Source organism: Rutilus rutilus (genome assembly GCF_951802725.1).
Source record: "Rutilus rutilus genome assembly, chromosome: 15".
NCBI classification, from domain to species: domain Eukaryota; kingdom Metazoa; phylum Chordata; class Actinopteri; order Cypriniformes; family Leuciscidae; genus Rutilus; species Rutilus rutilus.
In genome coordinates, this window is record NC_140220.1 from 12222803 (window position 1) to 12248205 (window position 25403).

Consider the following 25403-nt stretch of genomic DNA (forward strand, 5'->3'; position numbering starts at 1 on the left):
GTAAAAACAAAATAAAAGAAATGTGACAAACAACAACAAAAAACAAGTAAACAACTATTTTAATTTATTTTACACAAATTATGAAATTGTTAAAAACATGACAAGTTTGGGGTAGGATTTTATTTATTTTTTTAAGTGAATATTTTAATTGAGCAAAAACACATTAAATTGTGACAGTTAAGACAAAAGATTTCTATTTAAAATAAATGCTGTTCTTTTAAACTTTCTACTCATGTTCTGATAATGAAAAAAATGCATCTTAGTTTCCACAAAAATATTAAGCAGCACAACTGTTTTCAACATTGATGATAATAAGAAATGTTTCTTGAGCACCAAATCAGCATATTAGAATGATTTCTGAAGGATCATGTGACTCTGAAGACTGGAGTAATGATGCTGAAAATTCAGCTTTGCCATCAGAGGAATTAAAATAGAAAAACGTTATTTTAAACTATAATAATATTTCTGTATTTCTTTACTGTATTTTTGATCATATAAATGCAGTCTTGAGTATAGGAGACTTCTTTTCAAAAACATACAAAAAGCTTAACCCCAAACATTTGAACTGTAGTGTATGTAATTAACAATGCATTTAATAATGAAAAAATAATGCTGAAGCTGAACATTTTCAAATATTGTGTAAAATAAATAATTATTTTACTACAGCAATGTTATATGTGCTATTTTTTCACAGGGTGTAGCCAATCCTAAACGGAGACCTGCCATCCCTGGCTCAGATGTCTAACAAGTGGGAAAACATGGGAACAGAGAAGTGGATGATCTCAACCGCAGTGCGATAAGGTTCAAAATCTGCCATGTTTATCCTCAACAAGAGTTCAAACACACCACCCACACCTGCCATCATCAGTCTATGTACTGCAGCTCTAAACCCTCAGAATGAGGTAAGCTCGACCTTCCTAAAATATCAAAGCTCGACCTCATCTAATGGCTCTTGTACACATTACTGAGGTGTGCTGTAGCAAAAATTTTCCATGGAGCACATGCACTGCCTCTGCCGCAGACTCACAATGTTGTCCCTAAATCTCTTCCAATCAGCATCATGCACATGGGGTGGGACATCCCTGTTGCCATAGCAATATTGGATTGTGCAGAGGAGAGAAATTCAGAAAAGTCTGGCCCTGTGAGAAATAAGGAAATGCCTGTCAGACTACAACAAACAAGTCAAACTGAACTGTTATAGGGGGGTTTGGCTTGGCTAGTTTAAAGTGGATGAATGATGAAAATTCTCCTGGAATATATAGTGGATCCAGAAAACTTTAAAGGGATGGTTCACCCAAAAATCCAAATCCAATCCAAAATCCCAAACCCAATTCTGTCATAATTTACTCACCCTCAAGTTGTTCCAAACCTTTATGCATTGCTTTCTTCTGCTGAACACAAAAGAAGATATACCGGTAAATACTATGGAAGTTAATGGGGCTCGTCAACTGTTTGGTAACCGACATTCTTCAAAATATCTTCTTTTGTGTTCAGCAGAAGAAAGAAACTCATACAGGTTTGGAACAACTTGAGGAAGAGTAAATGACAGAATTTTCATTTTTGGAAGATCTATCCCTTTAAACTTACACTGCACTTAAAAATACAAATTTCTTTTGTAACAGAATATGAAACCAAATGCATGTGCAAACTGCTAGCCCTAATTTCACCTTTCTGAGCCATGTTTGCTATATAATATTATATAATATATAATAATATTATAATGCTATATAATATATATAATATTATTACTTTTAAATTATTATTATTTTTTACCAAAAAAGTGTGCTTCATCTTTTGTGGCAAAGATGGTTTGGTTTTTTATTTAATAATGCAATGACATAAAAAAAATTGTTTACATGTTTAAATACTTTTGGTCCCCAATGCATGTAAAAATGAATGCATTATGCATTAGACATCAAAGTGCAGAAATACAGCTATTACAAAACAGCTTCTGAGACCTTTTTATTAATGTAAATATTTGCTTTTACAAACATTGCACCTTAACAATAATAATTAAAAATAGCACAATATTTGAAAAACTATTACACGTGTTTGCTATAAGGCTAAAACCATCCAGAAAACTATAGCATTGTGGCACACGGGAAATACCAGTTAATTTTTTTTAGAAGAGGTACAAAAAAACACTTTACCTATCTAATAATAAAAAACTAAGAATAAATACAATGATATTCCAATTCTATTTAAGGGGTCATTATCTCTTGAAGTTACAGCATCTGTCTTTCAGAGCAAATAAGTGGGTAGATCACCAAGGTACAATTGGTGGCTCCAAGGCATTCTGGTCCCAGCAGGCCTTCATTACCCCACCAGGTCATTACATCTCATCAGAACTGCTACACATTACTACAGTGATTACACTTAAGCACTGACCCACTGTCACAGTCACATATCACAGGTCAGGTAGTTTATCTCATGACAGCTAAAAACATGCCAACAATACCAACTATGTGTAAACACCGCTAAGTAAAGGTAGGCAGCATAACTATAGTATTAGATGACGCTAGGAGTTTATGATGACGGTATAGCTCACAACTGCGAGAATATATTATTATATAAAAACATTTTTTTACAGAATGCATGGAACTTACAAACCATTTCAGCAATAAATAAATAAATAAATGTTAAATAAATAAATAAATAAATAAATACATACTTTTTTTTGTATTTCTACAATTATATATATATATATATATATATATATATATATATATATATATATATATATATATATATATATATATATATATATATATATGTACACACTTATGGTAAATATGGTATATAACACTTCTGGATGAGCAAAATGCACGGATAGGAATTCTCTAAATAGACTTTAATGATGAACATGCGAATAACACAACACAAGACAATAACCGACCAGGGACTGGACAAGACAGGGAGTTTAAATACAAGACAAACCAAATGACTGACAGGTGATAATCATACGTAACCATAGAAACAAACGGGGAGATAATCAGTAACCAAAACAGAACAGAGCAGAGAAACATACCAAAATAAGAGTTCAAGTCCGTGACAATATATCTTCTTTATATGTCTGGAAATATGGTTTATATATTGAATAAACGTGGTAGTGGATATTTTTAGATAATCTAGTGAATTAGGCCAAAAAAAGAAAAAAAAAAGAAAAAAAGAGTGCACTTTATTTGATTTGATTTTTCTTTATTTAGTACCTGATTAGGGGTGTAACAACATATAGTTATAGAGAGTTATCGCGATATAAAAATATGTATCATTGATGTAAACGATATGATTGGTGATATAGGCCTAGGGCCCTATTTTAAAGATCTGAAACGCAAGTATTGTTATTATACCGGCGGGATAAATGACTCTTGCGCCCGGCGCAAATCTAAAATGGGTTGGTCTTAAGTAGCTACATTACTCATAGGTGTGGTTTGGGCGTAACGTGAAATAAACCAAACAGAGCGACATCTCACATTCCCTTTAAGAGCAGGTGCGCTTGTTCCATGGCGGGTTGCTATTATAACGGCGGATTTGCCAGGCGCACGCCAGGAGCGGTTCACAGCCGAGGAGACCGACGTTCTCGTCAGGTCCGTAAAAGACAGAGAAGTTACATTGTATGGGGATGGGAGAAACACACCCAAATTAGCTTTGGTTAAACAGGTGTATAATAATTTGGGTAAACGTGTAAGCTAGATTTATGCCTATTTTTTTCACATCTTCATGGACACAACAATGATTTCCCTCGTGTGTTAATATTTTTCCTTGTAATAATGTATGGTTTTCTAAAAATGAGAACTGCTGCGTCTGTGTGTAGATGAGATAAGCAAAGTGCATGCGCGTTGTGCACACGCTACATTGATTATGGCCAAGCATGCACCCTTAAAATAGCATATGAATAACATGCGCAACGCACCACTGACTTTAGACTAGGTTTTTCTTAGTCAGTGAAAGATATTGTTTTCTAAACCTGCACGGGTGCAAAATAGGAATGATACAAAGTCGGTGTACAAAGTCAATTGTGCTGGGTGCGAGATAGGGCCCATAGAGTTAGTTTATCCAAGGCTCAGCTTAGGTATAATTCACCAAAAAAAATTAATTCTGTCATCATACTCACCCTCAAGTCGTTTCAAAGCTAAAAGATTTTCGTTCATGTTCCAAACACAAATGAAGATTTTTTTTTTTTTATGAAACCTGACAGATTTCTGTCCCCTCCAATTACAGTCCATTCCTCTAAAACTTAAAAGATCCAAAAAATGTCATAAAGGCATCGTAAGAATAATCAATTGAGTGGTCTAATCCAAATCCAAGTCTTCTGAAGAGACACAATGGCTTTATATGAAGAGACACAATGGCTTTATATGATGAACAGATTCACAATGGCACTAGTAACATGGACGTTCAAATGCTTGCTTAATAATAACAACATTTTAATAATAATAATAATAATAATAATAAAAACGCATTTTGGCTTAAAATATTGCAATAGTATCGAATCGTGAGTTCAGTATTGCGATTTGTATCGAATCGTGACATGAGTGTATCATTACACCCCTATACTTGATGGATGCAAACCAAAAGACAAAGGTAAGTCTGGCATCAGTTCTCACATTTAACACTTGAGTTAAAAACTAATATTATATAACAGACCATTCAGATGCTATCTGACTGGATGTATTAAATTCATATCGCCCAGCCTTACCACTGAGACAGGTCAAAAATAACTGGATAGAATCAGCCACGCTTGACCTCTAAGAAACTTTCAACAGTTGTGACACGTTAACGTCAGCCATATGTCTGTAAAATAAGTGTGTCACTGCAGTGGGAGTCGTGCGTTACGTCACACACACCATTGACAACATACAACCAGGCATACTGCTCATAACCATAACCACTAGAGTCCTAAAAGACTAACAGACAGCATGGACTGCGAAACAACCACTCTATAAAATACTCTGCAAGCATGAATCTCTACGTAACCACAACATAATGGGACCTGCGAGGCTCTTTATAGAGTAAAAACAAATAAACGTGGATCGAGTGAGGGGCCCATCAATGGAGAAATCCATGCGATACCAGTGCATCATGAAGACAGCTCCGCCCTATGTATCTAAGGATCAGTGGGTTAACAATATTAGCTTTAGTGATGCTTCTCTTGTTTAATTTTGGCAGCTGAACAATAGCTATACAGTATCACTCACCTGAAAACCTAATAAAACAACACAGGCATGTCAAACATAGCAACGGTTGTCATGACAAATGAAAGTGAGGTAATCTGCAGTGCTGTAAATGTAAATTTAGTTTTAAATTTAGTTTTTTACTTTCATTTTAGTTAGTTTTAGTAATTTTGTTGTGTTTGTGTAATTGTTCTTTTACTTATTTTAGTGCTTTAAGTTAAACTAAAATAAGTTTATGTTTTTTATATTTTATTTTACTTCCATTAATGTTTTTATAGTTTTTGTTTCAACGACGATAACCCTGGTAAAAAGGGATGAAATTTATGCAAAAAACAAATACTGAGGTTTTGAAAGTAAGTGTCAGAGTAAACTCACTGGCATTGTGGGACTGGAAAAACACGTCCCGTCTTTGTGTCTCCTACCAGACTGGTTAAGGGTGTGCGTGACACGGCGCTCATGAGAATCTGCGTGAGCTTGTGTAAATTTGCCCTCCCCGCTGTATTCAGGGACAGGAGTGTGTGCAAAGAAGGATGCAAAGAGGAATACTAGGCCCTGAGAGTGTGTTCCCACATCCACTCCTCTGGCAAGGGGACATCTGGAAGCCATAAGAGGGATTATTTACGGCCACGGTGAGGTAACAACCCAAAAATGCCGCTTCCAGAAGAACACGTCCTGGCTCCTGGAGCTAAAAGACCTGAGGATGGCCTTCCTCTTTCATAACCAGAGAGGCTAATAAGGCATTGAGAGCATTAACACAATAGTACTACAGTTATGACAATGTGCTCTGACCTCTACAACTTTCAGAAGCAGAGGCTATGCACTAACAAGGATGAGCACAGTGAAACTAATAAAATTGTACTTTACAATATAGGCGTCATGTGAGCACTTTTGTAGCCCTCTAATATGAGGGAAAAAAAAGTTACAGAAATTTAAAAATAAGTAATTAAAAATAAGGTATTGAAAAATTTGAAGTTCTGTGAGGTGCAATATTTCAATCAGAAATCTTAGGAAATGGAGTAATCAGTCTTCAGAAAGCCTGCACAAAATTCCCCAGCAAGAAATGTACAGTTAATTAAAGGGACACTCCACTCATTTGCATTAAGCTTTGCATTGTTAGAAACCCAGTCATACTATTGAATGGTCGTGCAACACTCTCTCATTTTCCCCTGAGACGCGAGAAATCCGTTATTTACCTTTTACACTTCCTCCTACAATGACGCAAAAATCGTCATTTTGCGTCATTGTAGGAGGAAGTGTAAGAGGGGGGGATTTCTGTTGAGACTACAAGCACTAGTTCCTCATCTTTCCCAGGGGGCGGGACCCGCTCACGCTACAGACCTATTACAGATCAGTGGGTGGGACTTTACTCTCTGAAACTGAAAGCAATATCCTCCATCTTGTTTGAAGCTAAGCTAACAGGCGCTGTGGAGACAGATGTAAAGTTATGACAATAGCGGAGGAGAGTGCTCAATATGATATAGAAGAAGAGGATTTCGGAAGTCTGATGCTTGAATCAGGTGTTTGTGGCTACCTTTACAAGCCGCATTATAGCGAAGAGCAGCCGAGGCAGAAGACCTGCCTGCCGCGGACGAGGAGCCCGGACTGGCTCGAGTTAGGGCGGACTGGTGGCGCCGGTGATCTCACTATGCAACTCATAGACTGTAAGATGCAACTACGAACACAGAGATAGAGTCCGTCTGCGGCAAAGAATTTGCCGTCCAATCACAGTGGAGGAGGGGCTGGACTAATACCACACCAACCAATCGCGTCTGCCACATTCTGCTTGTACATCGTCAACAGATGACAACAACAAGCATAATAACGGAACAAAATCATTTAAAACAAGAGCCAGAGAAAATACATTACATTGTATTGACATTTTAATATAGAAACAAAATATGTGTAAAATGAGATACTAGTAACACTTTCGCGGATATTCCGTATCATAACAAGCAAAGTGTCTCAACTGAAAAAAAACGCAACGCTGGCAAAACGCTCTCAAGCGCCCACAGCTAGGCGTTTTCAGCTGGCTAAAAACGCTTTGGTGGACACACAGCCTAATAACTACTAATAAGGCCAAAGAGAAAACTTTTAATGGCCAAAAACAAACAAAAACAAATATTTATTTTTGTTCTTTTTTATCTTAATATAAACCATATTTCAAACAAAATGGTGAATAAAGTGAAAAAATATATTATGTTATTATTATTATTATACAATTCCAACATTTAAATAATATGTTTAATAATAATAATAATAATAATTAATAAATAGGCTAAATAAAATGATAAAACGTATTCATTCATGTTGTTTTTGCAACTATATGACCTGTTATTCCAACAATGTCTTGCTTAATCTGGAATAAAAGTCCCAGTGCCTCACAACTGCTACTGCTAATAAAGGTCATAAATAAGACGAGTCCCAACAGACTGAATAAATTACATTTACAAAATGAAGGGATCTTGAGCAGGGGTTTCCTTAATAGATGCGATGGCAGGCCATGTTATTAAACAAGCTAGCAGGATATCAAATGAATAAAAAAATAAAAAAAGTAATGGGTGATTTCAATCCCCAAGGCAAAGTCATGGCTCAGAGTACCATGTAGTTAGCGGGGGGTGATATATGAAACCTTCCGTGAGGAGAGGGGAGAGCATTAAATCATTAATAAGTACCAAACATACATAAACATGCCTGAGAATCACTTTCATACTGCATAAACATGCAATGGGGCGATAAATTGTGTTTAATGCTAGAGTGAGCACCCATGACGGCCAAATTCCCAAAGCAATATATATCGCCCCTAAAGCATCCTCAGCTATAGAAGCATGATGGCTTGACTTGTGTCAGACAAGACAAAAACTACAATTGTCTAACCACTGCAATGCAAAAACAGGATATTCCCAAAATACAATGAAGCCAGAGGAAGACCACTCAGTACTAACAAAGCAATAAGATCTCAGGGTTCCTGTGCTAATGTTCATCAAGAAAAAAATGCAAACAGACGGGGTAGATGAAGAATCACCCATTAGACATGCCCGAAACTCAAGCACCATGCTCCAAGTGCATTAACGGTGGAAAAGAGCAAAACACATGGCCCTTTTACCACAGACAGCTATGTTAAAAATGTATTGAATGCAGAAAGGTTATGTGACAAACGACATGAACAGAAACTCTCCGCACAAAAGACGGAGATGAAATGAGACGGTAAACATGTCAAAAGCATGTTCGACACATTTACTGTACTCTCATCAGTGCCTGCAGTCACATCACCCGTTTTGTAACATGATCCCCTGCTTTTTCAATCTTCATAAGAAATACATAGACTGAGTCATGGTACCAAGGTTAGATAAGATGGCATTACAATACAGGAAGCAACCATTCACCTTTAAAAGGAAACCATCAGGCCCAAAGGGGAGCAGACAGACACCAGAGATGGCGTCCTGCATACTAAGACCCAAACTGCTATTGAATGAATTTAAAGCTATAGTAGGTAATCCTGTTCAGAAACACTTTTTTTTATACTGGGTGAAATGGTCCTTCCATCCTGAGAGTAGTCAATACATTATGTGTTCAGAAAAAGGAATGAAAACAATCAGACCTCTGTAGCAGCTGCAGGACAGTAAAAACTCTGACCAATCACTGCCATTCGGTGCGAATGTAAAGAACCAATCAGATGCCTTCAGAGCCAGGAGGAGTGTCTTAGCAGTGTCAATCAAGTTCGCGTACGCGCTGATCGCCCCTCTCTTGCACAGCGCGTACCGTCATTCAAAATCAAGATTGCCGGTGTGCCGAGCAGCTGTGCTAATGGCGGACAAACAACCAAAACTGCCAATTTCTCGAGTGGAACCTGCTCATACAACAAAGACAGGTAAACGGAAAAAGACCGATGACGATAAACAAGCCCGTCGGAGCCCATTGACTCAGTGTTAAAACTCTAGCCGCATAACATACAGATAAAATGTCACGCACTGTGCAAAGCAACAATTGAAACCTGCTAACCTTATATCTAGCGACCTTATCCGTCGTCATCGGTGACCCTGCATGTTTACTAGCCTGCGCGTTCACGGCAGGCTCCGCTGTGGGGGGAACTTTACATAACAAAATACATGTTTAACAGCTAGTAGGCCTAACGTTATATGTTATGAATCTTACACGAAATTCATCTTCATCACAGTGCAACTAATGGAAATGGAAAAACGTGTATCAATGCAACCTGTTTTTAGCTTTGCCATATAGTTATAACTAACGTTAGCTCGTTAGCGAATCAAAAAAAATATATTTTAAACTTTACCAATATCGATATGATAGCTTGATAGTGAGTAGGCTACTAAAATACATCTTATTTGTTTATATTCATAATGATAAAGTTCGATTTTTTTATTACATGTGATTCTGACATGATGCTACATGCACTGCGCTCCTTCCTCTCCGCTCGTCTCAGGTAAATAATGCGTCTTCCAGCTCAGCTGTCGGAGTCGCGCGTTCATGTGTTTTGGGGGCGTGGCTTTGGAAGGACCCCAGAAGGGAGAGGGTGGACTGAATGGAAATAATGAGCTGTCTTTAAAACAGTCGTTAGAGGTCTACAAACACTCGATTTTTATACTTTCTTTTTCAGAATACTTACATTTTAATTATGTATTGATAAATACATAAAGTTTAAACAAATTTGAAAAATAAGTTTTTTAGACCATTCTTACCTACCCCAGCTTTAATATGAATTCACGTAGTGTAACAGCGTAGCGCGTCTGGGTTGTACATCACCACGTAGACTCACTATTGGCCGACGCTGGTCATGTGTGTGATGCGTGTGACGTACAACACAGAAGCACTACGTGAATTCATTCAGGCCCACACAGACGAAAATGAATAGTTGAATAAAAGTCGTTATTTTTTGCGCACAAAAAGCATTCTCGTCGCTTGATAAACTTGTGGTTGAGCCACTGTAGTCACTTGGACTCTTTTAACGATGTCTTTACTAACTTTTCTGGGCCGGCAAATTTCGATCCCTTAGAAGCCTATGGAGAAGTGAGCCAGCTCTCAGATTTCATCAAAAATATCTTAATTTGTGTTCCGAAGATGAACGAAAGTCGTACGGGGTTGGAACAACATGAGGGTGAGTAATTACTGACAGAATTTTCATTTTTGGGTGAACTAACCCTATAAAGCTTCTCAATGTCGACAACAGCCGTTTTCAAAAGCGTGTTATAAGCGACCCGTCCCGGACTCGTCGAGTTTGTGTGGAGCAGCATTTACTGTGAACCGAGCCACTGAAAACAGCTGCACACTGATTTCGCCTATATTTCTATTAATCGCAACCAGACTAAAAAAGCAAAAAGCATAATAAAAGCGGTCCATTTAGACTATGTCATATGGACCACTTTTATTATGCGTTTTGCTTTTTTAAGCAAAAAGCATATGGTTTTCAGTCTTCTGAAACCATAAAACAGATTTCTGTAGGAAACACTGAAAATTACGTTTTTATTCACGGAAAATTTAGCTTGACAATCTTGGTCACCATTAATTTTCATTGAATGGAAAAGAGCAGCTTAGACAATCAGATATAAATATCTCCTTTGTGTTTGACAGAAGAAAGAAAGTCACGAGGGTGAGTAAATGACGACAGAATTTTCATTCATGGGTGAACTACTTTATTGATGGGAGTCGATACCGAGATGTTGCAACTGTATGTCAGGGAAACAAGGGTAGTGTATGATATTGTTTCATGTGAGGGTCAATGTGTAGGCTTATTAATTTAGCCATTTCTCAGAACCTAATGCAGACACCTTCGAAGAAAAGCAGAACGGTCATATCCCTCAAAGAAGATTAGGCTACATAGTCATCCAACAACACTGACATTGACACAAGAGCTGTGAAAACTTTCCACAGACAGCAATGCGTTTACGCTCAATTGGCAGGGATGTAAAAATACCAGCATTAGCTTAGCAGGAGTTTTTCAGTCAACATAATACCACCCAGTCACCTCCCTGTGGCAAAATATGTAATGGTAGATGTAACTCTACCCTACTGCATTCTCTGAGAACAGAGGAGTGAATGAAATCCTGCTGGACGTTTCCTACCACGACTGACTAAAAACCCGGAGGCAGTCGGAACTATTGAAACTTCACCACCCATGTAATATGTTCAGATTATCATCACTGTCATCGAAATCATTATTATCTTAATCGCTAATCAACTTCGTTGGAACATGCCACCGAGACATTTTAATTTGGGCTAGACACTGTCTGTCAAAACACTTTCCCATTAAAAGCAAACATCAAACCCTATTAGTAACCTGCAATTTGTAATGTGATCCATACACACACATGCTTCTCACCGTGTTGTTCACATAAGGCTAAAGGGATAGTTCACTTAAAAAAATAAAAATTTGTCATCATTTACTCGCCCTCTTATTGGTCCAAACCTGTATGATTATATGTCTTCCTTAAATTAGAAAAGTAAAAACATTTTTGAGAATGTAGCCTACTAGTTAGTTTTACAAATTAAACATGCATGGATGAATTGTATAAGATCAACGAAACACATGTAGAAAATAAAAAGGGTGAGTTTATTTCATTCTAACTTATTTTATTTATAAATATGTCTACAACTTTTTTGAGGCACTTAATGGTAAGATAAAAAGATATCTGATCAGAGTCTACACACACTGTCCACCATTTCCCCAGTGTTTTCTGTACAACCACTCGCAGAGAGTGCCAAATTATTATTGTTATTTCACACAAGCGTATTGCTGTAGAATTACTTTCTGGTTAAAAAAAAGAAAAACGAAACAACCTGTGGCTGGTTTCTTTACATGTCAAATTAATTAGATGGTCTTTTTCTATTTAAGCAGGCAGCTCAAGGACAGAATAAGGTGAAGCTTATAATAGTGTTTAGGCATTTAGTCAAAAGTCTGGCTAAACTGCATATCATAACATTTCAGAACAATTTTTTCCAGCTGATAAACAAAAACATTGACAGCCAATCAGAATCCCTTCCGCTTTAAAGAGCTCAAGCATTTAAAGTGGCAGATGAGAAACCTGCAGCGCGTGCTTAGAATAAATAGAGCGTTATCGTTCGTTGGTGTGTGGGCGCTAAAATAGTTATCGTTATGGTTATCGTTCTTGGTGTGAATGCTAAGATAGTTATCGTTATGGTCATCTTTATAGTTAATGTTCTTGAAAGGGCCTTAAGACTGAAGTCATAAACATAAGTGCAGTTAAACCTAAGTGCATGTTGAAAATCTAATATTTTAACTCTGACTGAAGTCCAAATCATGTGATGTGAACACTTTATATACAATGACAGAAAGCAGTCATGGTCTAAAGATGGCACAAACCCCCCTTTTCAGCAGCAAAAATAAATGAAAGGGACAAAAAGGCTTTATACACACACACACACACACACACACACCTCTGCAGTCCTCCAGTGCAGACACTTTCTGGGCCACAGCCAATCCCTTAGGTTGGAAACGACTACTAATTATAACTTACAGAGGAAAGGTGTCAGTGCTAGGACTTGAAACCGTAAGTATCCCAAAAATATGCGTTTGACGAAACATGTTTCGACAAGACTAGAAGAAATGCACACAAGAGTTCAAAAAGTGGATAGACTCTTAAAGAAAGATGTTGCAAAACACGTCGACTGATGACAGACAGGTGGGGGGGGGGGGGGGAGAAACCGTGTTCTTTCAGCTTTACTGAACAGCCGACATGCAAAATACTGTCTCAACCGCAAAGCCTTCCGAGAACGCACTTTGTTTGGATTCTTTGTGAATTACGAAAGAAAATTATTTAACAACCAAACCAAAAGCTTTACTGAAATTAAATTCAAACTGGTAGGCTACCTGCTTCCTACAACAACATGAATTATATATGGGGAGTCATGTATGTGAAAACCCCCATCTCTTTCTTTAAAAACCCATCCCCCCCATCCATGGAGCATCTCCTCGCACCCATGCCGTTCTTCCTAACCCCCCGCAGCAGGTCAGACACATGCTGACAGCACTCATAATGAGAGGACTCATCTATGACCTTGACAAATTTGACATGTGACAGCTATCAACAGTGCCTTTAAATTTAGTCTACTGCCAAACACATCTAAAAAAAAAAAAAAAAAAAAAAAACCGTTTGGTTTGAAAAGCGGGGAAGAAACACAATTAGATTCTGTTACCAGATTGGACTTATCTCAGACATTTACCATGCCGTAAAGAGACTCCTTTACGCATTTTTTAGGCTCTTCACGAGTTCTCAGCTGGTCAAAATACATATAGCTTATCATATATACAAAATATCAAAATACAAATCATATATACACATTTAGCCCAGCACACAGCATTGTTTTGGATGTTTGACAAGTTCAACCGCAAATTATACGTCATAAAAGCTGTTGTTTTGTGGTTTGTTTTTTTGGTATCTTTAGGTTCGGTGTTAAAAAATGACAGTGTGAATGCTAAGCAAACCAGGACTAGATGTATTATTTCTTTGCTTTTTTTTGGTCCAGACCAAAAGAACCAAGAGAACCGAACTACAAGTGTGAACATACCCTTAGTTTAAATTTCCTGGCTTTTTTCATGATAGCAGAGGTCTAGGGGCTATGTAAGTACCATAGAAGTTTCAAAACAGTCAATCCACAGACAAATGCACACAGCCTGCATAAAGTAGCTGTGCCTTTTCACGAGCCGTTGTGACTTCCGTATAAATGTGATGTCAGAAGAACTACTCAGTCACCGCCTTCTTCAGTCACCACCCCGAGCACTGCCCACCATCCCTCCCTCCTTTTGCCCAACCCCCAGACAACATCGTTGCTGATCGAGCAATAACAACGCGGAAACATGTCGAGAAAATGCTGTTCAGTGGATGGATGTAGAGACCTGCACTCACGCGGGACCCAACACAACAGAGTGCGGTGCAGGACTAGATTTGATGGCCGAGTGCGGGCGGTAAGGTACTCGTGTGTGTGCGGGTTGCGGAAGAATTATACGATTCGCGGGACTCCCGCAAAATAGAAATATCTAAAAATAAAACACCTAAAAGCAAATAAATTGTTATTCATATGTTGCACAAAAGCAGCAAGAATGACTAAAACTAAATAAAAACGATTTACAGGCCATGTTATTTATAATATGTTTGCAGCGTTGAGCAATGTAGCCAATCACAGACATAATGTGTTGATTTCTTGAACGCAATGGCCAATGAGACGCATTTAAGATAGAATCCACCCACCGCTCAAAACTAAGTTTTTGTTCATTGCTGAATTCTGCATGCTGGCAAATCCTCTGATTATAACAAACGAAGTGTTGACATTATGAAAGATTCATTGTGCAGTCAGCTTTATTGATAATAACGGAGCTTTGTGAGGTCACGATGAACTGAGATATCAGCTTTTTAGGAATTATTAAGGGAGCGCACTTTGCGCTATTTCTGTCATGCCAAACCAAGTAGTAGCCTATGCTTGCTTTTATGTTAAATTAACAGTGGTTTGTGAATGTTTATGCTTTAGTAACAAATAATTTATCACCATCATTACAGGTGTTTCTGTTTAATTTACCTTACTTGTGAGCATCACCAAGCTACAGCAGGCCAGCCATAGACTGTAAAAAAATATGGACGTAGTGTCCGTGACGTCACCCGTAGGTTTCTGAAGACCGTTTTTGAAGCCTAAAGTGGGCGTGGCCAACCGTCGCCATCTTGGCAGCGCGTCAGTCCCGAATTTATTTATTTTTACTGTCAGACAATGAACTGAGGTAACATGACGGCTAACAGACAGCAGACAAACGGCTAATGATGACTAATGACCACAGCAGCGGGAATCCACCCGTCAATCTAAAGTAGACACCCTTAATTATGCAGAAATTTTAAGGTTTAATATAATTTAAACGGATGAGTTCACCCCCCTCACAGTTGTCATGAAGGGAAAAATAAGCTATATAGACCAAAGCCACTTTTTGCACCAGGCTGTAAACATGTTTTTTTCTGCTGTAAAGTTGGGCATTTTAACATGGGGGAGATACAGATTTGACTCACTTCTGCATCCAGCCTCAAGCGGCCAGTCGATGAATTGCCGTTGAATTCACTTCCGTGTTGGTTTCAAGAGAGAGACAGGGAGGTTGCCGCCTGGCTACAGCATACATGACCCTAGTTACCTGTGGTTGGCCTGGCCGTGCGTCACTCAGAAAACAACAGGCCAATCAGAAGAGAGGCTCATGAATAATAAGTAGACAGGCCAAAATCGACCTGTTCTTGGCAGAGCTCCTGAGAAAGCTGTAAAATATATTGAGATGGCTTTTGGTACTTATACCACAACTATATATATTCATAAGGACATCAAAACCTGGGACCTTTAAAACGTGATCAATTGTCACCTGCCACCAATGGTTTACTCAGATCTCATATGGTAGCCTAAATGAAACTGAGTGTCCATTATTTTCCTCTGCTGAAACTGGCACCCTGAAGTGACAGTCTGATTGAGACGCTCGCCAAAAAAGAACTGGGATGCACTGAGAAAAAGAGTACTGCAATTAGAGTAGAGTACTTTTAATCAATATTTATCAATATTTATCACTTGTCACAATGCCATTTTGGATTGTCTAAAGAAAAGAACTCATGATATGATGCAGCTGACTAGTTTTTAGAATGGAGCTGCAGTCTGAGCTGCTAAGCAAATGAACTTTGACAGTTGAGACAGGAAATCTTGAAAGGTCAGATTGGTAACAAGACCAATCAACATAATATGATATCAGATAACCTTCCATGATGTTTATCACCTATCTGAGGCTGATTTCAATCTATAAAAATGTCTGTTTAATTGCCTGTATTTTCCATTTTACAAACCTTACTAAACCGTGTACACTGTTTTACAGCTAGCCAGCTATTACAGCAATTCAGCCTAACTATTCATCTCAGGGGTGCAGCATTTTTTGCATGCAAGAGTAATTATCTCAAAATACGAGGCATTTACAATTTGGAAAGCTTGTAAAATCTTGATCAAGCGTAAGTCATGCGTGATAGTTACTGAAGTGTGAGGGTATTTTTGTCATTTGGAAATCTCAAGAGGTAGATTCGACTGAAACGTGGCCTGACATGCACGTTATGTGCGAGGCTAACAAGTACAGCAGCAAGCAAAACATACCTAGTGTTTACGGGGTCAGCCAAGATAACCAACAGACAAAAATCACTCCAACCACAGGATTTCCTCATTTTGTGACACTCGAGGCTGCTTCATCGTGCTGCATGGTCAGCGAGAGCTTCCCGTGACCCTCGAGGACTGGAAACTATGATGCAAAACACAAATGCACGCCTACTGAAAGAGAAACCAAACCAAAACCGCTGAACCCGCAAATCACTTTGCTATTCAGTAGTGTCTACATTGAAAACACTTCAGGAAAAAAAATATATATATATAAATCTACATATATGCGCTGTTTGCTCTTCATTTGAGAATAAAAAGTAATACCACTGCTAGACAGTGTGCATAGTCATTTTACAATAGCTTTGAATTTTACTCATCCAATTGGAATTTAGAGTCGGAATGGTTTTGGAAGTCATATTTTTAGTCTTTACTGAATGTGGGGGTCAAAAAAAATCTCTGGGTCACATTGTTTCACAGCTTAGTGGTGCATGTGGTAGCATTCTGATAGGATGGTCTACTGTTCCAGTGTATCAAAGCTCAAGGGCGTACACCAAAAATACACACACACACACAAAGTATTCAGGCACATAAATCAGGAAGTAGCCCAGAGTAAGGCCAAGTGATAACTGTGTGCATGCAGCATTATAGTCAGTCAGCAATGTCAGAGGACACTGGCCGATCTGCACTGCACTGCTACTAAAGTTGCCAACCGTTTTGTAAATCATAAAACTACCCCATATTCATAGAAATAGGCTAGTTCACATAAAGTGAAAAGTGTCAACTCAACTAGGTCCCTGGCTAAAATACACCTGTAGGACTTTCTTCTGTGGAACAAAATATATTTTGAAAATGTCTGTGTTTTGTTTTTCCTTTTTCATTTAATGAAAGTCAATAGGGTTCAATGTTGTTTTGCAATGTTGAGGGTGAGTAAATGAGGACAAATTAAATTTTTGGTGAACTATCCCCTTAAAGTAGTATAATTTGTTTGCAAATTAGATCAATTCACTGAAAAAAATGATTCATTGAATTTAATAAAAAAAATTATGGTAAGTGGTTGCACACTTTTAGCTACATTTAAACAAATGCATTAAGTTGACCTTAATCAATTTTAGTTCAACTTAATGCATTTGTTTAAATGTAGCTAAAATCAATTGTGTACAACCACTTACCATACATTTTTTTATTAAATTCAACAAATCATTTTTTTCAGTGTACCCCATTTTTAGTTGAAATCAAACCTTTAGGCTATGACTTTGCAAAAAAAAAAAAAAAAAAAAAAAAAAAAAACTATTTATGAAAATGTCTCTGTTTTTTTTGCTTGTAGGTTTATTTCAGTTTTTTGTCTTTACAATAAAAGTCAATGGGGTCCCATGTTGTTTTACAATGTTGTAGGTGAATAAATGATGACAAAAACTATCGCTTTAAAGGAACACGCCGACTTTTTGGGACTTTAGCTTATTCACCTTATCCCCCAGAGTTAGATAAGTTCCTTTTTCATCTCCGTGCGTGCTGTAACTCTGTCTGACGCACCCACCACTAGCCTAGCTTAGCACAAAGACTGGAGGTAAATGGCTCCAGCTAGCATACTGCTCCCAATAAGTGTGATGAACATGTTGTGATTTGTATAGTCACAGCGTGTACGAATAACAAGGTCACATGAGACACAACCATCTTCTAACCGTATACATACTGGGAACTATATTCTCAGAAGACGAAGCACTGCTACTTCTGCGGAGTGATTTACTCCAATTCTGAGCGAACTCTCTGCTCCTCACCAAGGGGCTTCTCAAGTGCTGCGAGCAAATCACTCCGCCCAAGTAGCAGTGCTTCGCCTTCTGAGAATATGTGACCATGTTATTTGTACACGCTGTGACTATACCAATCACAACATGTAAATAGGAAAATGTTGGCGTTATTTTGTCACTTATTACGAGCAGTCGGTTCAAAGTTTTTTTTTTTTTTTTTTTTCAGTAAAGTTACTTGACATCAAAAAAAGGTAAGCCGTAAATCTTTATTTACTGCTGGATCACATATATAATATTCTCTACTGCATGCTTATGCTTCTCTGTAATGGACAGTCTGTATTAATATTTGTGGGCATAATTGTCGGTGGTGGTAGTTATGTTTGAGGCCTATAATAAAACGTTACCTAGTAGCATGTGTGTATGTGTGTGTGCGTCTAGCAGAGACAGCACGCATAAGAGAGCACGCGTCAGAGAGAGCTCAAAGTGATATTGATGTTGGTCTCGGGTCGGGTTCGGGCTGAAAAATTGCAGACGTTTTCGGGCTGGGGCCGGATTAGGGCTTGAACACCACGGGCCAGGTCTCGGTTAGGGCTGGATGTTTTGCCTCTAGGCAGTATGCTAGCTGGAGCCGTTTACCTCCAGTCTTTGTGCTAAGCTAGGCTAGCGGTGGGTGCATCAGACAGAGTTACGGCACGCACGGAGATGAAAATGGTATGTATGGATTTATCTAACTCTGGGGGATACGGTGAATAAGCCAAAGTCCCAAAAAGTCGGCGTGTTCCTTTTAAGGTAACAGAATTGAGTTATATTAAATCCATCATCATTACACTTGCACAGCTGCAGACTGTAGTATTTCATAGCATTTGTTTACAACATGCTCAACTGTCACCTGCCACCAATGGTTTACTTAGATCTCAAATGGCAAATGAAACTGAGGGTGTCTGTTATTTTCCTCAGCTGAAGCTAGCGAACTGGCAGACTTATTTAAATGCTCGCCAATGAAGAAATTGGATGCATTGAGAGGAAGATAGATTGAGAGAATGGCGACAGAGAGTAGGCATCAAACCGCTGCCGGACGAGCCTCTTCACACTGCACATCAGAGCAGCAAAGAGCTAGAACTCTGAGTCAGCACTTCCATGCAAATCTGGCCTTAGTCTGAGCGGAATGCAGCACTTCTTCATCTACAGTGTACAAGGAGGGTCTCAGAGCACCAATGCACTGCAGCATTGGCTATCTGGCTACTTCTGAGTGTTATCTCAAATAACAGATCTCTATTAGCGAAACACACCCTAAAACGTGTCTAGAATGTATTACAATACATATACAATGACAAAAACATTCTCTCTTCCCATGTGTGTGCATACTACAGCTTCAGGCATGGGCGGGTGTCTAAGTGTATAATGTTAGCACTAAATAAGATGTTCCTGTTTGACTGTGCTGGAGGGTGTGCTGGAATGAGGGACCAGAGTGGGAATGGAGACAGATGAGGGAGAAGAGGTGAATTCTTTGGCTTTAAACCATACTATTACAGCCGAGCGATCCGAGCCAAGCCCTCCGCAGGAGAAACATCATGTGACAGGGAGGAACAATGCATCCAGATCTCTGCATTGCTGAGGCGTTATTTTGGGAGTTTGGCATTGATCTTACACCTCAGTGTGGAGCAGCTCAATTTCTGGCATGCCTTGCATTTTAGCAGGATACGCAATAGACTGTGAAATATTGTCACATGTCCAATGAGTGACCTCACACTAACCTTATTTGCATACCATGGTATTTACACTATACACCAACAAAATTCAAATAATACCACAATATTACCAAAGCACCATGTCCAATCAACCATGATAAGTACTTTTTTGTAAGCGAAAAAAGCCTGTACATTACTTTCACTGGTCAAAGGACTCCATATGGACATTGATCCAATTTGATTTTGTACTGACAGTGGGAATACCTGAGAGGGAATAGCTTTTAAACATAATGCACTGGTTAATGAATGTATCATTTGGGAAACCCCGTCAAACCATTCCCCAAGCTGCCTCCAATATTCTATGGCCAGTAAAGAGAAAACGAATGAAAAGCTGAAGTGTATTTAAGCATCTTTGCCAGCTGGCCCTAGATTCATTTCATTGAAAAGCCCAGGGAGTCTGCATGAATTCACTCTTTCACAATGAAAAAATAATCAGAACAATACAATATGGCTCTAGGTCACTGGTCTAGACTTGGTTGGCAATGGAAGGGAAGGGAAGAAAATGCGAATGAATCATTCATTCTGCGTCTCGTAGGGTTATGCATACATTTCTCTGGAGGACTGGGACATTCCAGGGGGTTTCGCATATAATTGCAGCTTAGCGGCCTTGTCCCAACATACATGTGATTCTCATTATGTTGTAGTACATTGTGGCGGCCTCAAGGCTCAAATTACAAACCATCAACGCTGAATGTGGAATACTCATCACTGCCCTTACCTAAACCATCAGTGGTTGATGCATCCTCAGTAATTCTGTTTATGAACTGCCCTCAGACGCTGAGGAAATGCAGAGCAACCAGCCAAATTTATCCTCTCATTCCCTTTCGGTTACAAAGTTACGCTGCCTTCCAGCCTTCCAGCTGGAACTTTTTTGTAATATGAACACCGTAAAATGTGTTAGTGTGTCAAAAAAAAGCAAGACACAAAGTCCCTTGTGAAGCTAACTTTGACCTTGGTGACAATAAACTGCGACTTTGGTCTCCGTTCCAATGACTGTCACATTGAAATGTGAATGAAAGAGTGAGTGTGTGCTAATGAGCTCATGACTGAGTGACCCATCTAGTCAGTCTTTAAATAGTCAAGTCCACAAAGGGGACAAACACAATGCACAGCCGTTTCCCCGTATGACATCATGTGTCCAGTGGCTCAGTGGAGTTTCCTGACGTTGCCCTATAGAGACTCCCCACAGGAAAGGTGCACTTACACTTTTTCGCACAAGCACACATGCACAATGACGCACAATAGCTCAAATTACAATAATCTCAAAAACGTCCTGGCTTGTGTGCAACAACACTGACCGGCACTGTCAAAGTATACAGGCCTAACTAAGTTGCTTGAAGGCTAGTTTGATTTGCATTTTCATTCAAATAAACGGATTGTAAACAATACAACAAAACTAAGCAGGGACTGTGCTTTGAATTGGCACTGCATTCAGACGATGGTCAATGAATCTAAACCCATGCTGTTTGCTGCATTCTCTTCATTTCTCAGAGTTACATAACATGACAGTTAATTAAGCCAAACTTTTTCCAGAGATAGAAGGCTGTTCATTCTGCTCCATTTTAAACTAGCAATTAGATCATTTACAGATGCAGGATGAACTCTGCCCCCATAAAACTTTGGATATTTGCCTTGAGAGTGCACTCAGTAGGTTTTTGTTTACATATAGCATCTTATTCATTTCAATAGATTTTGGATGCGATTCTGACATGTATAAACCTGGATGCATGACGTGTGTTTACTCACTGCATGCTGATCCATACCAATCAATCAAAATTTTGACTTGGGCTAAGTTAGGCAAGGCAAGTTTATTTATATAGCACATTTCATACATGGGGTAATTCAAAGTTCTTAGGCCTATATTAAAAAAAATAAAAAAATAATAGTAACCATAAAAAGGTTTATATAAAATACAATAAAAGTTACTAATTAAAAGAAATAAAGGTATATATAAAAAAATGTGAGGGTCATAAAAGGAAAAGAGACTTAAACAGTTGTTGTGTTTGTATATATATATATATATATATATATATATATATATATATATATATATATATATATATATATTATATAGTGTGTGACACTTTTGTGATTTGTAAAGTGCCTGATATGACAGAAAGACAGATAGATAGACAGATAGATAGATAGATAGATAGATAGATAGATAGATAGATAGATAGATAGATAGATAGATAGATAGATAGATAGATAGATAGATAGATAGATAGATATGGATTATTCATCATTTGTAAAACTTTACAATTTAGCAAACCATTACTGAGTGCACCTTTAGCTACTGCCTGAATATCATATGTAGCTAAGCTAAGTGTTAGGCCATCGAGAAAGAAAATGCATACTATTCTGCTGGTGAACATGCACAGAGGCCATAAATAAATTAGATCGTTTATCTGTGGCCCATGTCGAAATGAAAGCCCACTCCACTGTATCCACCTTGTTTCAACAGTAAGCAGGGACTCGTTAAGGTGAGCTTCACATTCCACATTCATGCACAAACCAGTCTAGCGATGATGTCATCTTCATTTCTGTTCCCCCCTCGAAAACAACTCAATGTGTTTTCCATACAGCAACTTTGTCTGTTAAGCAGCTGGCTAACGTCAGACAGTATAACAATAGTTTGTTTGGCTCCCGCATGTCACAGTGAATCGCCAAACAACTGACGTGTGGGACGCGTGAAAGACAAGGCGTGCAGTGCATGAAATGTGTCTTACCCCAGTCTAGGAACTCCAGAACGTTTTTCTCTCTTCTGAGGGGAGAATTATTGCACTCATCATAAAGGCAGACAAGAACATCCAACAAGGTCTCCACGCTAAAGCACTGGCCGCTGGATTGAGACGGGCCATCAAGAAACAGCTTCTCCAGCTTCTTCAAACGCACCTCTCCAGACATGGTTTCAAATGGTGCTGATGTCTCACAGTAAGGTCAGGATTTGCTCCCCACGGCAGCAAATTGGACCGGCCAGTGGCACACTTGAGTGATCGAAAAACTTAAAGGCTCAAAAATATATAGTCAAGCTTAAGGGGGTCAATCATGGTCCCTCTCTTACCGATGCGTCCATATCAATCCACAACATCATGAATTCGCAGTCCTTAGATGCAGAGAACTTGCAGCCATCGACCCTGCCCTGGCCGGTGGATTTGACGTATATCACCTAGGCTTATGTATTCCCGATTTCAGATTCTCCTTTGAAGGACACTTTTCACAAAAGAAGTCACCAAAGAAGTTTTAAGCAATGCCCTGAGATATGGTGATATCTGTGGTTATCCATAATGCAGCAACAAAAGCGCATCAGCAGCACGGGATCTGCATTGCTACAAAGCCCCATATGCCCCTCCTCTGGCAGGACTGCGAAAGCCTTAGCAAGCTGTTTTTCCTTTAAATTCCTCTCGTTGTATATACAAAACGCTGGCAGAGAGAGCAAGCCGTGGGTTCGACAACTGTTACGCGATATTATGCACTTGTCGAGGGAAGCGTTGCGGCGAGGGGCTGAAAATATGCGTCCTCGTACATGTCGGTGGAGGACTCTGCTCTGCTGCCTGCCTTCCCTGCTCTGCTCCCGGTCTGTCTCTCTCTCTCTCTCTCTCTCTCTTTCTCTCTCTCTCTCTCTCACTCACACACACACGCTCACAGCTCGCTGCTGCTGCTGCAGGCAAAACCCGACATCATCATGGCGACCGTCACGGCATCTGCTGCGGGGAATGGAGGGATATGCTGGTGGGAAATAGTAGAGTAGTGTATACTAGAGCAGTGTGCGAATTATCCGCCAATTATTCACTGGCCTTCAGAGGGCTCGACCTTTTGAAGGAATTTCTGTCAGTAATTTGCCAAATTATCTTTTAGCGCAGTGCGCTAATTATTTAAACGCTTTCAAAACACTCGAGTTTTGTTATTTCCTTGTGGTACACAAATAATAAAGTGATAACGCCAGGACTTTTTTGTTGACTTACGTCTGAAGGTGACGGAAAGAGCTCGAACAACGTAACGTTACTGTTGCTATGGTTACCTCTGCAGGCCAACGCGACTTCTAATTATAGCAGTTGTCTTTGACTAAAACTATGCTAACTTTTTTTGGTTACTCATTCGTTTTAAAATGCTTTTTACGCATGTATTATGTAAGAATACATACTTTTAAATACATTGTTTTGAGCCTCTTGTGGGACTTAACGTTACTTAGGTAAGGAAACTTGTACTTGTTCCATTTAAAGGGATAGTTGACCCAAAAATGACAATGTTTTTATTATTTACTCACCCTCATGTTGTTACAAACCTGTATGAGTTTCTTTCTTCTGTTGAACACAAAAGAAGATATTTTAAAGAATGTTGGTAACCAGACAGTTGATGGAAGTCAAATGGGTAAGTTACCGTCAACTGTTTGATTACCATCATTCTTCAAAATATCTTCTTTTGTGTTCAGAAGAAGAAAGAAATTCATTGAGGGTGAATAAGTAATGACAACATTTTCATTTTGGGGTAAACTATACCTTTTAAAACTTATTTGTAATACACTTTCACAATACAAATAATTTTAGATCTGCATTTCAGAGTGCCATACTGTTATGTTATCCCTTAGTGCTTTAAGAAATTAGGGTGATATTATGCTATATGTTGATTAAATAAATGATCCACTGTTTGAGATCAAGCTATATTGTGTTTATTAATTTATCTAGAAGATATATCAGTGCCACAATTTAGTTATTAAAGCAATAAACTGCTAAAGACTTGAGAAATCAATTTGGTCTTATGTGTGGTCTGATAGATGACAGTATTTTTATTTCTATTTCTATGAGTGTATGGTATTCAAGGAATATGTCCAGTGTCTTGGCTGAGTGCTCGAATGTAGGTAAGAGACTCAAATATTAGTCGGTTTATAGGCTACTAAGCGTCCAAGCAGTTCTTAAAAATATTTATTAATGAATGTGTGTTGTATGAATGTAATCTGGACATACTACATCCACCATGTTGTCATCATCACGTGATCTACCAGCGTCAGTCACGTTGCTTCACTGCCATTCATAAATCCTCTCCCATGGCCTCATGGGATAGTAAAGTGTCCATCGTATTGCACACTTCAGAATCTCGCTAGAAGTAGGTTATCTGGGTACTTTTTGCCAACCCTTTTATGAGTACTGTGAATTCGGACATACTTCTTTTGTCACATACTGATTTTTGCCTACTATAGTTAAGCATGCGATTCGGATGCAGCCTAGAGGGTTTATGCGCCCCTTGAGAGTTCTTGAAATTAAACTTATGCCCCATGAATGACCGGCATTCACAAAATAAAATAAAACTACACACCATAAAACAAATAAATGCGATACTTTAAAAAAAAGCAATATATGCATGGTAACTAGTGGTGATTGGAGTCTCATTCAAACAGTAGGCCTAATTTCTAATGAATATTGATGGGCATGTAACCCAAAGAAACACGTTTTCTCTTTGGGAAAGGTATTTTGTGCAGAAACGTTGTTATTTTTTAAGAAAAATGAGCACGTTCGCCCTCTTGTGTCCAATATTTTGCATTGCAATTGCAATGAGAAATTTTAACAAGCGCGTCTCTTCTATTTATTTGTCCGTGTATTCATTTAACGTTT

General features: G+C 38.6%; 1 protein-coding gene across 7 annotated transcripts in view; it reads right to left on the reverse strand.

The window, feature by feature from the left end:
• Positions 1-23432, reverse strand: part of cdc42bpab (CDC42 binding protein kinase alpha (DMPK-like) b) — a 62732-nt gene extending 39300 nt beyond the window's left edge. For all 7 annotated transcript variants that reach the window (XM_084432239.1, XM_084432235.1, XM_084432238.1 and 4 more), the window contains exon 1: positions 22524-23432. In XM_084432239.1, coding sequence (XP_084288365.1) covers positions 22524-22701 — 178 coding nt within the window. In that variant the 5' untranslated portion in view covers positions 22702-23432. The remainder of the gene's footprint in view (positions 1-22523) is intronic.
• Positions 23433-25403: the final 1971 nt, after the last annotated feature.